This window comes from Poecilia mexicana, unplaced genomic scaffold, assembly GCF_051168715.1.
Source record: "Poecilia mexicana isolate PSO_F unplaced genomic scaffold, ASM5116871v1 scaffold_21, whole genome shotgun sequence".
Lineage (NCBI taxonomy): Eukaryota > Metazoa > Chordata > Actinopteri > Cyprinodontiformes > Poeciliidae > Poecilia > Poecilia mexicana.
The window spans coordinates 19997384-20013587 of record NW_028263390.1 but is presented as its reverse complement, the minus strand read 5'-3'; the positions used below and the strand labels follow the sequence as shown (position 1 = coordinate 20013587).

General features: G+C 35.9%; 1 protein-coding gene across 2 annotated transcripts in view; it reads left to right on the top strand.

Annotated features, from left to right (window-relative positions):
* scara5 (scavenger receptor class A, member 5 (putative)) overlaps positions 1 to 16204 on the top strand; it is a 76065-nt gene that overhangs the window by 2283 nt on the left and 57578 nt on the right. Inside the window, exons 2-3 of one of the 2 annotated variants that reach the window (XM_015006840.2) lie at positions 5773 to 5895; positions 10807 to 10935. In XM_015006840.2, the coding sequence (XP_014862326.2) occupies positions 5784 to 5895; positions 10807 to 10935 (241 nt within the window). In that variant the 5' untranslated portion in view covers positions 5773 to 5783. The remainder of the gene's footprint in view (positions 1 to 5772; positions 5896 to 10806; positions 10936 to 16204) is intronic. The other variant, XM_015006841.2, reaches the window with a different exon arrangement.

The following is a 16204-nucleotide window of genomic DNA, read 5'->3' as shown; positions in this document are numbered from 1 at the left end:
AATGTGACCTGTGTCTGATCATGACTGTCAACGCAGATCAGATCTTTTTGAATCGACCCAGATGGGGTTGGATATCCGATACTGTCTGATCTTTTCAAATGTGACCAGAATCTGATCGTCCAGGTCACTTTCATCCAACCTGAACGTCACTCATACCCGACCAACGCACCATTCTGCATCCTGATACTCGCAAGAGGGAAGAAAAACAACAACCATGGCGGACCATGATAAGATGTAAATGTTCTGGCTCTTTTTGGACAACAACTTTAAAATCATTAGCTATGCTCCATCATTAGCATCCATGTTCACTTCTGCAAACACTCAGCACTTCTTTTATAGTGGTTGGCAAAACACTGTGTGTGACGTCATTGCGCCCTCTACTGTGCATGCGGGACACTTTCAGGTCGTTTTCAGTTCACACTAGAGATCTCATACAAGTTGCATTTGGAAATGGAAACCAAAAAAGTCAAATTTGACAAAAACTGGAATTGGGTCACTTCAGTATGAACACAGCATAAATAATATGAGAGTAATAATACAGGTTGTCAAAACCAAACCAATAACTGGTTCCCACTCTACTGTAGGCTGGACAATATGGCTGAAGAATGTATCGCGATATAAACGTATCGATTAATATTGATTCGTTTTTTGTTTAAATATCAAAACTATTGCGAAACTGTTCATGTGACCTTCTCTCTTTCCATCTCTAGCTGTTATGCTCATTTTCTTCTTTTACTTACAAGAAGTTATGAAGCACAGTGGTGAAAACTGAAACATCTGCCAGTTACTCACCCGGGTGTTGCTAGGTAACCACAGAATGAGTGAGACACAAATTTACTCAAGTAAGAGTAAAAAAGTATTTGGTAAAAAGTACAGGTCAAAACGTCAGTCGTTCAATATTTAAAAATTACATAAAAATATAAACTTATGTGTAAATGGTGGTCTATTTTAAAATAATTTATATAAACAATATCAGAATCTTTCAATGTAAAACTTTTGAAACTTCAACAAAAACTGCAGATGTGTGTCTGGTAATTTTAGGTTAAAATAAGCTTGTTGATTGTTCAGTAAAGTGGGTTGAGTGTGGAGAAATTTTACTTAAGCAAAAGTAGAAATACTTCATAATAAATTGACCCAAGTAAAAGTACAGTTCAGCACAGTAAAAATACTCCTAAAAGTATTTTTTCCCAAAGTGTTACTCAAGTAAATGTAACTGGTTACTCTGGTTAGTTGTTGCTACCAACCTAGTGTAGCTGTTTAAAACCTCGTACTAGAGCAAAAAGTGTTTTAAAAGATGACTCAATAAAATACACTTTTTGAAAACATTTTCTGTCATTTGTAATTTCTTTTTTAACAAATAAAACCACGACAAAATATCTATTAAAGTGGGATTTGTTTTGAAAAAATCAGATTTTATTTTTAAGCTCTGATTCCAGGTGTCGGTTCTGAGTAAGACGGATCACTTTGCTTTCCCACCATCTTTCCTCGACACTGAGAGAGCAAATAAACGATTAGCGTCGTGTCCCACAGAACTTGGGGTAGAAAGAAGATAATCGCTCCACACAGACGCACGCAAACACTCGCTGAAGTTTGGGTTTTTTGCGTGTTTCATGCGATCTCCTAGCAGCGTAGATGATTCCTGCCTAAATGTCAACTTGAGCCTTATATCCCACTTTAATGAAAAAGTCCTGACTGAGCGCTTTTTAACCACTTTCTCAAACACAGAGTGAGTTCACAGCCACAACTCCCGACTCTCATTTCATCTCTGTCACTGCCTTTCTGTCCTCTGTCCTTTCTGTTTGTTTTATGTTCTTCCACTTCACTTCTGTTTGATTTAGATGGAGCGCGGCGTGGGAAAGTCTGCAGGCCGAACATGACTTACCGACACTAAACAGTATGAGAATTTTGTTAAAACGTTAGTTAAAATCTGGACAAATAAGCTGTTAAAAGTCAGAGTGCTTTTGATAACAGACTCAACTCATTTGTCATTGCTGGGAATAATAAACAGTGAATTAGGCGAGTTATGTTTCCTATTTAGTGTGAAGTTTATTGATTCTTTACCAAAACAGAACATTTTGTCATGTCATTTTGAAGTCATACAGGTGCATTTCAGCAAATAATATAAAAAAATTTCATTTATTTTTTGTAACTCCATTAATTTATTTGTGTTACTTTAAAGATTATGGCTTACAGCTAATAAATTCAGCTTCTGATGAAATCAGAACGCATAAAATTCAGAGCACAGGAAGACATTAGCTGCGTCTACATTGACTGCAGAATTGTGCAAATTGCAATTAAGAAAATAGTTTTGCTTAATGGAAACTGCAATTTCGAAAAAAAAAATTTTTTTGATGAGTTTTCACATCAGAATGAGATATTTTTTGCTGTATCAAAATTTGTGCTTTTTGTCATTGTTGTGAATGATTAACAGTGAATTAGGCGAGTTATGTTTCCTATTTAGCGTGAAGTTTATTGCTTAATTATTAATTTTTAAATATGAAATTAATTTAATCCGTTACTCAGTACTTTTGTACCAAATACTTTTTTAGTCTTACTTAAGTAATTTCTTTGATGGCTATTTTTTACTTTTCAGTAAAAATATATTGAAGTACCTCTACTCTTATTTTAGTAAAATTTCTGGATTTTCTACCCACTGAATGAAGAACAAACATGTTTTAACCAAAACTTCAAGTTAAGCGAAGTGGTGCTACTCTTACTTGAGTACAATCTTTGTCTACTCTCTACCTAACTCACTCATTCCGTGGTTACCTAGCAACTCACTCACTCTTTGGTTACCTAGCAACTCACTCACTCACTCTTTGGTTGCCTAGCAACACCCTGTTAAGTAGTGCTAGTCTTACTTCAGTACATTTTTTGGGCACTCTACCCACCTCTGGTGAAAATGAAAACAGTTAACGTGTAACTATTTTTGGCCTTTCTGTTGCTGTTGTGGCTGATAAAGTTAAAACGAGGAATTTATCGACTAAATCGTGTTAACGCTATCGGTCTGCCTCCTGTTGACAGGATTCCTGTTGGTTTTTAATGTTTTAAAAGGTTGCACTTATGGCTTCTCCATTTGTACCGACATGTAGCTTATAAATTGTGTCAGCAGCTGGTTTCCACTCAAACTGTTTACCACTTTAATCCCAATGGCTGCTTTGATTGGGCCTTCAAGTGGAAACTAAATCAGTCTTATAATGCATGAAAAAGACAAAAGCTTGAGATCTGTTTCCTATGAGCAGCAGCTGGAGAAATTCATCTGCTCTGCACAGCATTAAGTGAGTTTAGAAAATGAGTCAATCAATCTGTTAAAGCTTTCAAGCCAAATAAATTCACTAATTTTGCTATTACAAAGAGTGCAGTGTCTTAGAGTTAGTGTCTAACATATATAATAAATGTTTCCAGGATTAACTCAATAAATAATATATCTTTTTAGATGTTTCTCCAATATAATTATCATCTGTAGCACTATATTTACCTCTATGCTTTTTGAAATACTGCATTTAGCCCCGTTGGAGAGTTATTGACAATTATCCTCAGGAACGTCTGTAAATATTTGGTCCTTTTCTATCAGGTTTTAAGCAGAAAAAAATTAATTGTTGGGGAATTTTATCAAATGAGATCACAAGTGAACAGCACTTCCTAAACTGGTACAAAGCTTAGTTAAAGTTACACAGTTAAAAATTTGCAGCGGTAGTTTGGGTTAAATGTTTGTAATTTCTGACTGTGTAACTTTACAAATGGCCGCCCACACCGCCTCTGATGTGATGTAATATTGCTAGCGGTAGCCGCCATGCTTCACATTCCTCCCTCCTGGTTGGTATGAAAGGTAAATCACTCTTTGACCGACTTCTCTGCTCGTTTGAACGTGATTTCATTCAGGTTTTATATCTCCTGAAGAGCCAAGCAGATGGATTGGAGCTAAAATGCAGCCAGCGTCCAACCAAACTGGCAGAAGGACAAATTGCTCAACTCTGGGTTAGAGAGATACAGTCTTTACTGCACCAGGATTTCCTTCTGTTTGCTTATGTTGGACTTTTCAGTGTGAGTCTGAGAGTTTGTTGTAGTTTGAACTGAGCAGTGATGATGAGAGCTTTCACAGCTGGCCTATCGCATTAGCCTCTGTAGAGGGTAGTAAAGAAGAAAAACATACATAATTAGACATACTCATAAATACACCTGTAAGGTGTTTATATTGTTAAAAAAACAGATTCTTCATTTAACTTTGCATAAAAATATTTTAATTTGGTTTTAACGTTTTATTTCACTGAATTTAAATTTAAATCCTCAGTTTAGAGAAAACCGGCTGCTATAATTAATACTAAATAACATTCAGCATTTAAAATAGCCTATTGTTTTAAATAGATTTCAGCTTAGTGAAAATACAGTGAATGAGGCTTCAAGATAAACAGAATATAATAGTTTTAAATCAATAAATCAATCAAGTTTATTTTTATAGCACATTTCAGCAACAAGCCATTTCAAAGTGCTTTACATAAAATATAAAAAACACACACAAAAATACAAAGTAATAAAACACACTGTGTTCGTCTCAGGTCCAGTAGTTTGACTTCCTAACAATTCAAGTTCACTGAATTTATGAAATTAAGTTGGTGGTTAAAATCAGTCCAGCAGTTTCTGCCACTAAACATTAAATACAATATAATAAACAACCCTAAACAAACTACAGAGCAATAGCTCCCAATGAGCAGGTAGCAGCAGTTGTAAAATTAAACATAGCTAAAATGCACAACATTAATAATAACAGTTAAAAACATTCCAAACGTACCAAAATTACTCATGAAACACTGTGCATGATTACATTTGTCTAAAATATATGTTAAGATATAATACTTGTAAAGAAAACAGAGCTGATAATAATATATACCACGGTTACAGAGCGGCAACAGAAAAAGGGGGCGGAGCTTGTCAGTTACTGGTTGCTATGGTAACCACCAACTGCCAAGAGCTGAACTTCACATCGTTAAAGTAAAACCCTGATGCACATAAACACAGTAAACCAGTAAACATTACATTTAGTCAAGTACTGACATTACACATCAAAATGTTGGTCAATGTTTCATTAATATGGTTCAAAAGTGACTCTAAGGTGGGTTTTTAGTTTAGATTTAAGGGAACTCAGTGTTTCAGCTGTTTAGTTTTCTGGAAGTTTGTTCCAGATTTGTGGCGAACGCATTAAGAAAAGTTGGTTTATTATTATTATTATTATTATTATTTTTATTTTATTTTATTTTTATTTTTTTTACAACTGTTTTTTTTTTCCATTATCACCTGGATTAATCTCTAATTCCTTCCCTCTAAACTCATAAGAACACATAAGGTGTATAAAAGTTTGTTTTCAGAATAAGTGGGAATTAATTTTTTGTTTGTTTGTATTTTACTATTTCCACACTGCAAAAACACAAAATCTTGCCATTAAATTTGATCTACTTGCTAGTGCACATAAATGACTTACAAGATAGGAGTTTCTTTTAATTGAATCATTTCTTAATATTGATGAAAAAATCCTAGTTCCTTTGGAGGATTATTTTTCTTATGTTTTTCCTTGTTATAAATGAAATAATCCATTTTAAGGAATTATTTACTTAAAACAAGCTGAAAAGTTACTTATAAGTAATTTTTTTAAATTTTATTTTAAGTGTACTAAGATATGCACCAGCAACCAGACCAGAATTTAATGGCAGGATTCTGTGTTTTTGCAGTGTAGGTCATAGGAGGTGTTTTAACTGACTCATATTATTGTTTCTGTAGTTTAGGAGGGGATGGAAAACAAAGCCATGTATCTGAGCACAAATGAGGAAAGAGAGAGCGGCTCCATGTATGAGGAAGTCTATGATGGCCACAGCTTGTCCAAACTCAACCTTTGTGATGAAGGTAGGAAACTTTATATTTTAACAAAATTATAGAAATTACTTAGTAGTTGGAAATGGGTTGAGATTAATTTATCTCTGCAGTTAACGATCAGGAGTTTCCTCTGAGTTTCATTAGCAGATTAAAAAAAATCATCATCATCATCATCATCTAACTCAGATGAAGTCCAACTCTAAAACTGCTGGAAAAAAGACGGTGATGCGATCATGTTCTTGGCATTTGTCCTCCTCTGGCTCTGGTCATCTAAATGTCCAGAAGTGACATCTGTATTTGTGAGTCGAGGTTCAGCTGAACGAACTCACAGATTTAATATTCTCAGGTTTCACCCTGCAGCTTGGCCGCTTTGCTGGGAAAGTTTGAGTTAACATCAGCTGGAGAACTTGTTGGCATTCAGTTCAGTTTATTCAGATAACAAACTGAAAACTAAAGCTATAGAAACATATTTTCTTTATACTAAATAAGGGGTGACTAAACTTTGAGTCAAAAGTATTTGTGGGCTAAAAATTAAGCAAATAAAGTCGTCTTTTTTATTATCTAATTTCTTTTAGAGAATGGCTCGATTGTACAAATTATTTTCAGTATGACAACTGGGTCTCTTTTTTCAAAACATTTGCTTTGTTTAGCCAAGTTTAATAAAGCAGAAAAAGCTGATTTGTGTGGAGCAAAAGTGACGTTTTAGTAAAGGTTTCTGGATAAAGGTTGTTCTAAATGCTTAATTTTAAAAAGATTTGTGTTGTACTAAACATTTTCCAGTGTAAGAAAATTATGTCAGTAATAATTTTACCCTGATTGCAAATAAAAACTGTATCTGCATGCTGGACGGGTAAAATTTGCAATAAAAGAGCCGCAAATGTGCCCTGGGCTGTTCAGGTAGTTAAACTTATGATGTTACCTTCAGTTAGCTAAATGTCTGACCCAGTTACTTATTTACAGTGCAGTGAAAACGTATTTGCCTTTTCATAACATTCTTAGTATCTATCTAACTTTTAAATTCAGCAACATGAGTAAATATTTTAGAAATGACGATTTCTGTTTCTTAGACCTTTCCAAACCAGGCTGGTTCAATGTGTCTCAGCTAAAATTGGTGTTCATGATATAATAATAAGAAACAGATGGTGAAAATTATCCCAAGGCCAAAGCCACTTCTGATTCAAGAGACCACGAAGGCCCGTCTCTCTGTTGCTAATAAAACATCTTGATCATCCTTAAGAGTTTTATAAAAATGTTGTGTGGACTGACAGACTAAACGCGAACTTTATGGAAGGTGTGTAAAAAAACAACAAAAAAAAAACAACAAAATCTTACTAAGTTTCTAGTGCAAATATCTTCTATAATGAGACATTATATGAGACATTATGATTGTTTGAAGTCAATCATTTCTTAATATTGAGGAGAAAGTTTCCAGATAATTTCACTTATACCATGATATTTTTATCATGTTTTTAGTGAACAATCTCCCAATGTAACTAGAACCGTGTTGCTAGGTGACGGGCTGCGCTCGGCTGTTGTTGCTAGGCTACGGCGCCAGCGGAACTAGAACTTTTTTATCAGTATTAAGGATTTATTGACTTAAAACAAGCTTCTATATCTTCCTGAAAAGTAACTTACGGGTTAATTCATCTTATTTTAAGTGCACTAAGATATTTGCAGTAGAAACTCGACTAAAGTTACTTGGTAAGATTTTGTGTTTTTGCAGTGAACACAACAAATCAGAAAACAGTTGATGGAAGAGATTAAAAAAATACAGTTAACATGTAAAAACGTACATGACCTGTGATTTATGACAGATTTAAAAAGTAGAGTGATTTACAGTAACCATTTAAAATTAGAAATAAAAACCAAGTCAAATTCTTAAGAAAAAAACGTGAAAACATTAGTTAATTAAAAAAATATTCAAGACTTGAGCACAGTTTTGATTTTATAGTGTCTATTGAGTTACTTCCTGAAACAGTTGAATGATTTCTTAGTTCTAATTTCTAGTTTTTGCAGTGGCCTAGTCCAGTTCTGGACTTAAGTCCCAGTAAGATGCTGTAGTATGACCTGAAACAGGCCATCCAAGCTAAGGAAATAAAATAATTCTGCAAATAAAATGGAGAAATCTTCCACTGAACTGTAAATGAATCATTTCTAGTTATTGCAGCCTTTCAGTTGTTGATTTAGGTGGTAATTATGTTGTTGCATAGCGCCACGTTGGTGTGGATATATTTATTTTCCTTAATAAATGACATCATCATTAAGAGTAATATAACTGTAATCGGACATCAAAAGTAATTTAATGATCAGAGACATTAAAGCGTGACAGAAAAATGAAAGAAATAGAAGAAATCCTTTAGCAAATACAAATCCAGCTGTGCCAGTGCTAAATAAAAATGCTTATTAAAAGATTTTCGATTTATGGGTCGAAGAAAAAAGCAGCATAAATGAGGTAATTTTCTGGATGAAAAACAAGCCGATTAATTTTAAGTGTTTATGCAAAGATCACAACCCTACCTCCCTGCTCTTAGTTTGTTACATAACACTGAAGTGAAGGAATACGGTGCTGACATAAATCAGAAGTCCGAGTTGCCCTAAACTCTTAAAACTTTAACTGCACACACGAGTTTCTCCTGAGGCGGCTGCTGCTGCTTTTATTTCCTGCTCTATCTGCACGGCGTTACGAGGCTTTTCTTCCTTCGGTGTTTGTTTTTATGACTGGCCTGATTAAAATGAAGATGCTACGGAAGGCAATTAGGGTCAATAAAAAAAATAATTCTGATTTTTTTCTTTGTTTTACAGAATTTTGACTATAAGCTCAACATTTTAACTGTAATCTCAGAATTCTGACTGTTTTCTCAGAAATTTAACTTAAACCAAGAGTTTTGACTTTGATGTCAGAATTCTGACTTTAATCTCAAAATTTTGACTTACATCTCAGAATTTCAACTTTAGTCTCAGAATTCTGACCTTAAGCTCAACATTTTCACTGTGAACTCAGAATTTGGACTTTTTCTTAAAACTTTGACTTTAAACTCAGAATTTGGACTTCTCTCATAATTCTGACTTTAAACTCAGAAATCTAATTCTCTGCCAAAATCCAAATAAATACTGAAACATTCTTAGGTATCTAAATTATGTTGTTAGAATATGAAAATAATCACATATCTGTTTCTTAAGTGTTATTGGTAGATTTTAGATTTAAGACAACAATTTTGATTAATCAGAATTCTGAGATTAAAATGTGTTTTTAATTTTTTCCCAGTGGTTCCGATCCGTTTCTGTCAGAAGCCGACCGGCGTGTTGTTTGTTTCTGTGCTGTGCATTCCAGCCATGTGACTAACACACATCTCAGCCAGCTGTGTTTGTCTTAGTCCGCGGCTGCGCGTGTTCTTCATCACGGAGGGGAAAGTTAATGTGTGTGTGCATCAACACCAGTCCACCTGCAACCATTGATGGATTGCCACGGCCCAAATGACACCATGCTGTTTTTGTTTTAAAGTTCGGACACAATCCAATATCCTGAGTGTTCGCAGGGAGACGGAGTCTATGACCGTATGAAATCCCAGTGGAGGCTATTTTAATTTCAATGCCACTTGATGTCCTGAGATCTTTTCACAACACAATGCACTGCAAAAACACAAAACCACACCAAGTATTTTGGTCTCGTTTTTAATTGTGTTTTTTACTTCATGGAAATACTGCAAATGCAAAATTGTGTTTTTCGACATTAGTGGAATATCGACAATGTTTTGTGCACATTCCCTTACACAGACTTATTCATCTTTCTGCAAATAAACAAGTCAAATTTCTTTACAAAGCAAATCTGGTACAAACTGAGAAACTGCTTGAGATCCAATTATTCCATCAACTTTAAGCTCCAGTAAAGAGTTTCTTCAGTCAGATAAACATGTGCAGTTGTGTGCATGATTTCACTTTAGAGAGGAAAAGTCTGAGTCCGGTTCTAGTTACAGATGAAGAATGGGACTCCATAAGAAGGTCTGAAAACTGATTCAACTTCTTGACCCGAGGCGAGTGTTTCCATCAACACCCAGCTGTCCAACACACAGATACAGAAACAGCTTTTCCATCATTCATCGAAATCACCGTGTCCCTTTTATCAAGCCTGCGTCTGACCCGGAGAGGACGGTCAAGTGCTGACATGTGTTTTAATAATGGCTCCTCAGTGAGTGTGTGCAGTTCATGCAGCAGAATTTGAAGGATAATTGTGAAGTAATGCAGAGATTTTGCCAGAAGATGAAGGTCGTGGTTGAAGTTTTGTTTAAGAACCAGCGAGTGGATCGCCTCATGCTGCTTCGTTTCCTGTGATGGAAATGTGGCCCCTTGTAGTCAGAGCTGGGTAGTAACTAGTTACTTTTACTAGGGTAACTTTTGTACTTTTTACTTTTACTTGAGTAACTTTATTACAAAGTATTGCTGCTCTAACTTGAGTGACATTTCTGGATTTTGTACCTATTGAATGAAACCAAAAATTCACCAGACTCAGACTCACACCTGCAGTTTTTGTTAGTTTCATAAGTTTTTTTATTGAAAGAAAATGATTTGAATTTTTTTTTTTGCCTGATTTTGTTATTTTTGTTACTTACAAGAATAACTAAAATGTCCACTTTACTTTATATTTTGGTTCATCTGATTATGATTTGATCAGTTACTCAGTACTTGACTTTTTACCAAATACTTTACTTGAGTAATTTGTTTTGACGGCTATGTTTTAATTTTTTGCTAAAAGTGAAAATATGTTGACGCAGTGCTAACTTTACTTGAGTACAATCTTTGGGTTTTATACCCATTTCTGCGTATGGTCAAAAATGTTATAATACATTTCTAAAACTAGTCATTTTTAACTGCAAACTAGCAGTAGATTTCTATGTCCTCTTAATCTGAAACTAAAATATTTTTCAACGTTTGTTTTTGTTTTAGTGTGCGCAAAGCGCCGCAGGAAGCAGGACCAGCACTGCAGTCTCCTGAACTCCCTGTCCGCCATCAAATATGCGATTGTGTCCTTGTACGTCCTGGTTCTGCTGACCATCTTTGGACTCTGCTTGGCAGGTAGGGTGAGCATTGTGATGTGGGGAACATGGCTAGAGTTGACTGTAAGATGAGTGAAGGAAAATATCAGGAGATTCTGGAGGAAAATCCTTGTTAAGGCTGCAAAAGACGTGAGACGGAGTTGGAGCTTCACCTCCTATCAGGATGTTTTCTCAAACTATTCAGCCAGAGCTACAGTGGAGTAGTTTAGATTACAACATACTTGTATGCTAGAATGGCTTTGTCAAAGTTCAGTCCTATGTACAATCATGGGAAGACTTAAAGGTCACCTATTGTGCTGCCTTGAACAGCTTAGTCTCGGTCTTTGGTCTATACAAAACATGTTCATCTTGTTATTTTCACAAAATCATTTTTAGATAATCAGATTCTTTTGTAAGTTATTCCTATTTTGAGCTCCTGTTTCTTTAATTTCGAATAATCTGCTTCTGGCCACGCCCCCAATTCAACGTTTACACTCACACTTTAAAATGACTGCAAATAGATGCACAATTATACAACTGTACATCTTTGAAAAGCAGAAGTAGAACCTCCTGCACAACCAACAAAAATGCAGTAAGTGGTTTCTGGATGTTAAGTCAACAACAAAACACTTGTCTTTTCCAGCAGCCATTGTAGAGCTCATAGTGCGGTAAAACCAGGTGACCAAATGTGCTGGAGCTCCGCTTGGGTTGCTAGGTAACGGCGGAGTGCCTGTCGATTGTGACTCAACAATGGGGAAGTTTTTGAAACGACTCATTTTCCAGACACCGAAAAAACATTAACTTACTGCTAAAAAACAGCTAGGTGTTTTTTAAGCAGCCAGTAGAAACTCAAATAGAAGCATAAAAACATGCAGAATGAGAATTTTACATAACAGGTTCCCTTTAAACATTGTGGTTCACCTTTGCTTACCATCTAGTCTAACTGAGTTTAAGGAAATATGGAAAATTCAATCTGAGAAACAATCCCACCACCTGGTTCTGGTGGGCTTAATTCAAACCCATAAAATCATGTTTTATGGGTTTGAAAATTAACACTGTGAACAAATGTGAGAGGTTTGATCACTTCTGCAAGGTGCTGCATCACACCCCTGGATCTTTTCCTGTCTGGACGGTGCGTTCATGTTCATGCATATTTACAGTGCTGGGATCTGCTGCCAAGCCTAAGCAGCTCAGTTCTTGGTTTTAAATCTGACTCAGTTGGATCCCAAATGGGTAATTTTTTAAACATGCTGCTTCACATGAATCCCTTACAAGGCTGCATTCTTTACAAAATGCTGGGCCGATACCTCAGTCAGTATATCTTTGCTGCTGGATTAACTTGTTGGAAAAGATGAATCCGTGAAACAAACCCGATGCTGACGACTGCGTTTAGTTTATCATGACTCCCTCCAAGAGAAATAAAAAAGATTTAAAATATCTGGTTGGGACGGCGTGTGCGTGTTGAAGGAACATGGTGTCTTCGTGTGGCTCTCTCAGGGCTTCCTGCGTAAGGTCAGCCTCTGGTGTGAACTGGGCGCCACTGCACCTTTGGAATCATGTTCTCTGAAACCTGCTTTATTTTTTAATCTGCAAGAGATTTACTGCTGGGAGTTCAACTGCAGCAAACAAATAAAAGGCTGAAAGTGCAGCTGGTGTTGAAAATCTTCTGACTTTTATACCAAATTTTACTGATTTTTGAACGGTTGTGCACCACCATTAATTTGATTAATCGCGATTAATCGATTATTGAAATAATCAGCATCTAGTTTAGTAGTTGATTAATCGTTAAGTGGAGTATATAGACTGAGAAAAGTCCATTTGCTAAAAGATCGACACACACAGGGCTGTAATTAAGCCAAAACTCTACAAAAAATTTATATTTATTGCAGCATAGATAATAAGAAAAACGTTCTCTATAAGTTTTTAGCTGCAGATGCATCCGATGCTACAAATGATCAACTGTAAACTAAAGGAATATGTATGTTGTGGCATTTTAGGAGTTAAATTCGGTTATTTGCATCTTTTAATGTATTTCTAATATTGAGTAATAAAAGCTTTAGTGGTTAATGGAAAAATCTGCAGAATTTGACTGTTTTTAAGCCGATTAAGCGATTGAATAATTGATTGCTAGAATAATAATTAGCTTCAGCCGCAGAAATCTTTCATTTCTGATCTGCAAGGTGGTTAGCTTTCACCAATAAGGATGTGAGATGAGCTGCTTCAACTTGCAAAAACATAAATTTACACAAAAATACTTTTAAAGCTAGAAAAATATACAATCTGGACCTTCATCCTGAGAAAAATCTTTGAATTTAAAATCAGGACGTGAATCAAGTTGAACATCTTTGAGGAAACAGAAACATCTGTGCGGTCCAGTCTGATTGCTCTTGAACTTTTCAATCAAGGGAGAAACTCAAAAGTTAAAGAATGCCAAACCTTTGATCCAAACATGGAAACATTTTAGTTTTCAAGTTTTGAAACGTTTCCAAAATGCTCTTAAAAACATTGTTTTCCTTTGCTTTGTTTTTAGAAGAATTGTTTGCAGATTGATGACAGAAACAATAAATGAAGACATGTTAACACAGCCCTGAAAAGCAACATTTAGTGGAAACACTGAGTGTGAAAACTTTCCATCAGGGCTGCACATCATGTAACAAAGCAGGTTAGTCATTCACTTACTATCCAAACAAACGTTTCGTTTCAAAAAGCTCGAGTTGGAAGACGTTTTCCCTTCAAACATGTTGGCCCAAAACGAACGAAACGCTGCAGTGGAAATTTGGACATGCTGGGTTATGGAAATTAGTATTAGCTGTTGTTGTTTCATATCACTCAGGCCGGTAATAAATTCCCATGTCATCAGAGCTGACGCTGCATCGCTTTTGGACTGATTTAAAAAAAGAAAGAAAGAAAAAAAAACCTGGAATGAGACGCCAAATGAGAACAACTTTGGAGGTGAATCAGACTCAACGGTTCTGATTCTGCAGAACCCATTGTGGCCTCTCTATTGGTTCTTCCATTATGAAACTCAGAAGCAGGGAAAAACATGTTGCCTTCAGGCCTGCATGATGGTGGAAGAATCAAACATTAATCTTTACTTCAGTAATAATCTATATTATGTAAAATTTACGTTTTTGATTTTTGCTTCACGTTTTTATGTTATTTTCTCATCAAAAACAAACCTGGAGTGTCGCTTTGATTCTTTCATGCATGTTTGAGAAATCCTGTAATCTCCATGGCAACCATTCTGCTTGGTTGGACCTAGCTCCGCCTTTGAGCCGTAGCTCCGCCCCCTCTCTGCTCCTTCAGACTAGCCAGCAGCAATCAGCAAACACCTGGTGGAGCTGCTGACCTCATTGAGCTACTTCTCAGTGAAATCGTTGCTAAAGGGTTAATAGAGGAGCCATGTTGTGATGACTTCCTGAAGGCGGAGCTTCAGAAAGAGCAGGACTTTCTTAAAGAGACAGAGGCCATTTATTTCTTGTCATTATAAGAATTTTGATTTATCGTCGACACAATAATTTCCCAAACTGTTAGTTTTAGTATTTTCTCCACTGTTTGTCCAATGAGACTGTAGATACATTTGAAAATTTGATTAAATACAGTTATTATGAGCAGTTTGGTGATATAAATCAAAATTGGACTGTTGTCCTAAAGAAATGTGTTACAAATGTTTTCCAAGAGCATTATTTGTGTTTGTGTGGCTGCTACTGTCGTGTCACACATTCACAGCCGTACATTCACCTAAAAACAAAGTAATAAATAGTTCATATTGCCACTTTTATATCTATGAAAAGTTTTAAGTCCATGTCGCCCAGAGGCACTAAATCAGAAAGTAAAATTTCAAGTCAGATTTGATACATAAAGTATTTTTACAACAACTGAAGGCGACATATTGACTTGATTGCGTTATAAATTGGCACTCTGTGCCTGGAAAACACATCTTCCTGCCTCTTTAAGCTTCTTGTTGAGCCTGTTTTAGAAAAGCGGCCCAGCCAGGCTTTTCTTAAGTTAAATACCGGCCATCCAAAACCTAAGTGGCTCCAGAGTAGCTGCGCGGGAGGCCCCCTTCGCCGTACACACACACGCATTCACACACACATGAGTGCATGCAGAAACACACCCAGTGTTCAGAGGTGAAGCACTCAGCTCCATGCCTTCACATCCTGCCTCCTTTCCAGCCCTTACGCTGCCTTCTTGGCCTCCTTTTAGCCCATTCAGGCTCACCGATTTGATTTTTTTAAAGAGATTATAGGCTGATTTTAGGCTGGAGAGAGACAGCTGCATTTATGATGTAAACAACGCAGTTTATTCTGCATCAGCACATCTGATGTTGGATAGAAACGTGAAAATAAAGATGAAAGAATCAGAGGATCCTTTCTTCTCTTGTCATGAAGCTAATAGACGCTGCGTCTCTCCGTTCTCAGTCTGCAGGTTTATTTCTGCTAGTAACTTTTGTTTCTGAGGTTTATCAGAAACAAATACAACATTTTCTGTTTTTATTTGTGGCCTTTTGGTGAAAGCTATGATTGTGTTTTTGTTTCCGACTCAAACCTCAAAATGCAGTTTATTTATTTATTTTTTTAAATGCAGAGTTTCATGTCTGGAAGCCAAAAGAGAAGCGTGACTTTCAACTTTAGTGCTTCGTCTGGTTCAAGTTAAGTTTGATGGATTCCTGGATGCTACATAGATGACCAAATCCAAAGTTGTTCAGTTATTTGCAATAAGTAATGGATATGTTTGACAAAATGTTGTTACTTTGAATGACAATAATAACTTCATCCCTGTGAGGTGCTGCTGAATTTATGTTAAACCGTTTTATAACCTTGAAAAGCTTTAAATGTCACAATGCATTTCCTCAAACCTACATCAGGTTTTAAATCAGTCGGCTCTCTCAGAAATGACATTTAAGACGCTGTTGTCTCTTATTGTTTTCTTCAGTAAAGCAATATTTTATCACAACTGCAGCTTTGGCAGGTTAGCCGTCCTGAATTATCTAATTATTTCAACCTGATTACTCTCTGTTTTGATACGACTTGTTGATAATTAAGCCGTTTGTGTCTGTCAGTGTTTTTCCAGGTGCAGTCAACTTACAGAAAGTCATTTTCCTGCTTCGTAAACCTGCTGCTCTGCTTTGAACGTCATAAATGTGATTGACTACTATTTCAGCTGCTTTCAGCTTTAAAGTTTCCAACGTTTCTGCCTCCAACTTGGTAGAATGTCAAAATACCATTTGCATTTTGACTGAAAATAATTTATACACTGTAAAAAGTCTTAAAATTAGCAAAGGAATCCACAAGCATTTTAAATTT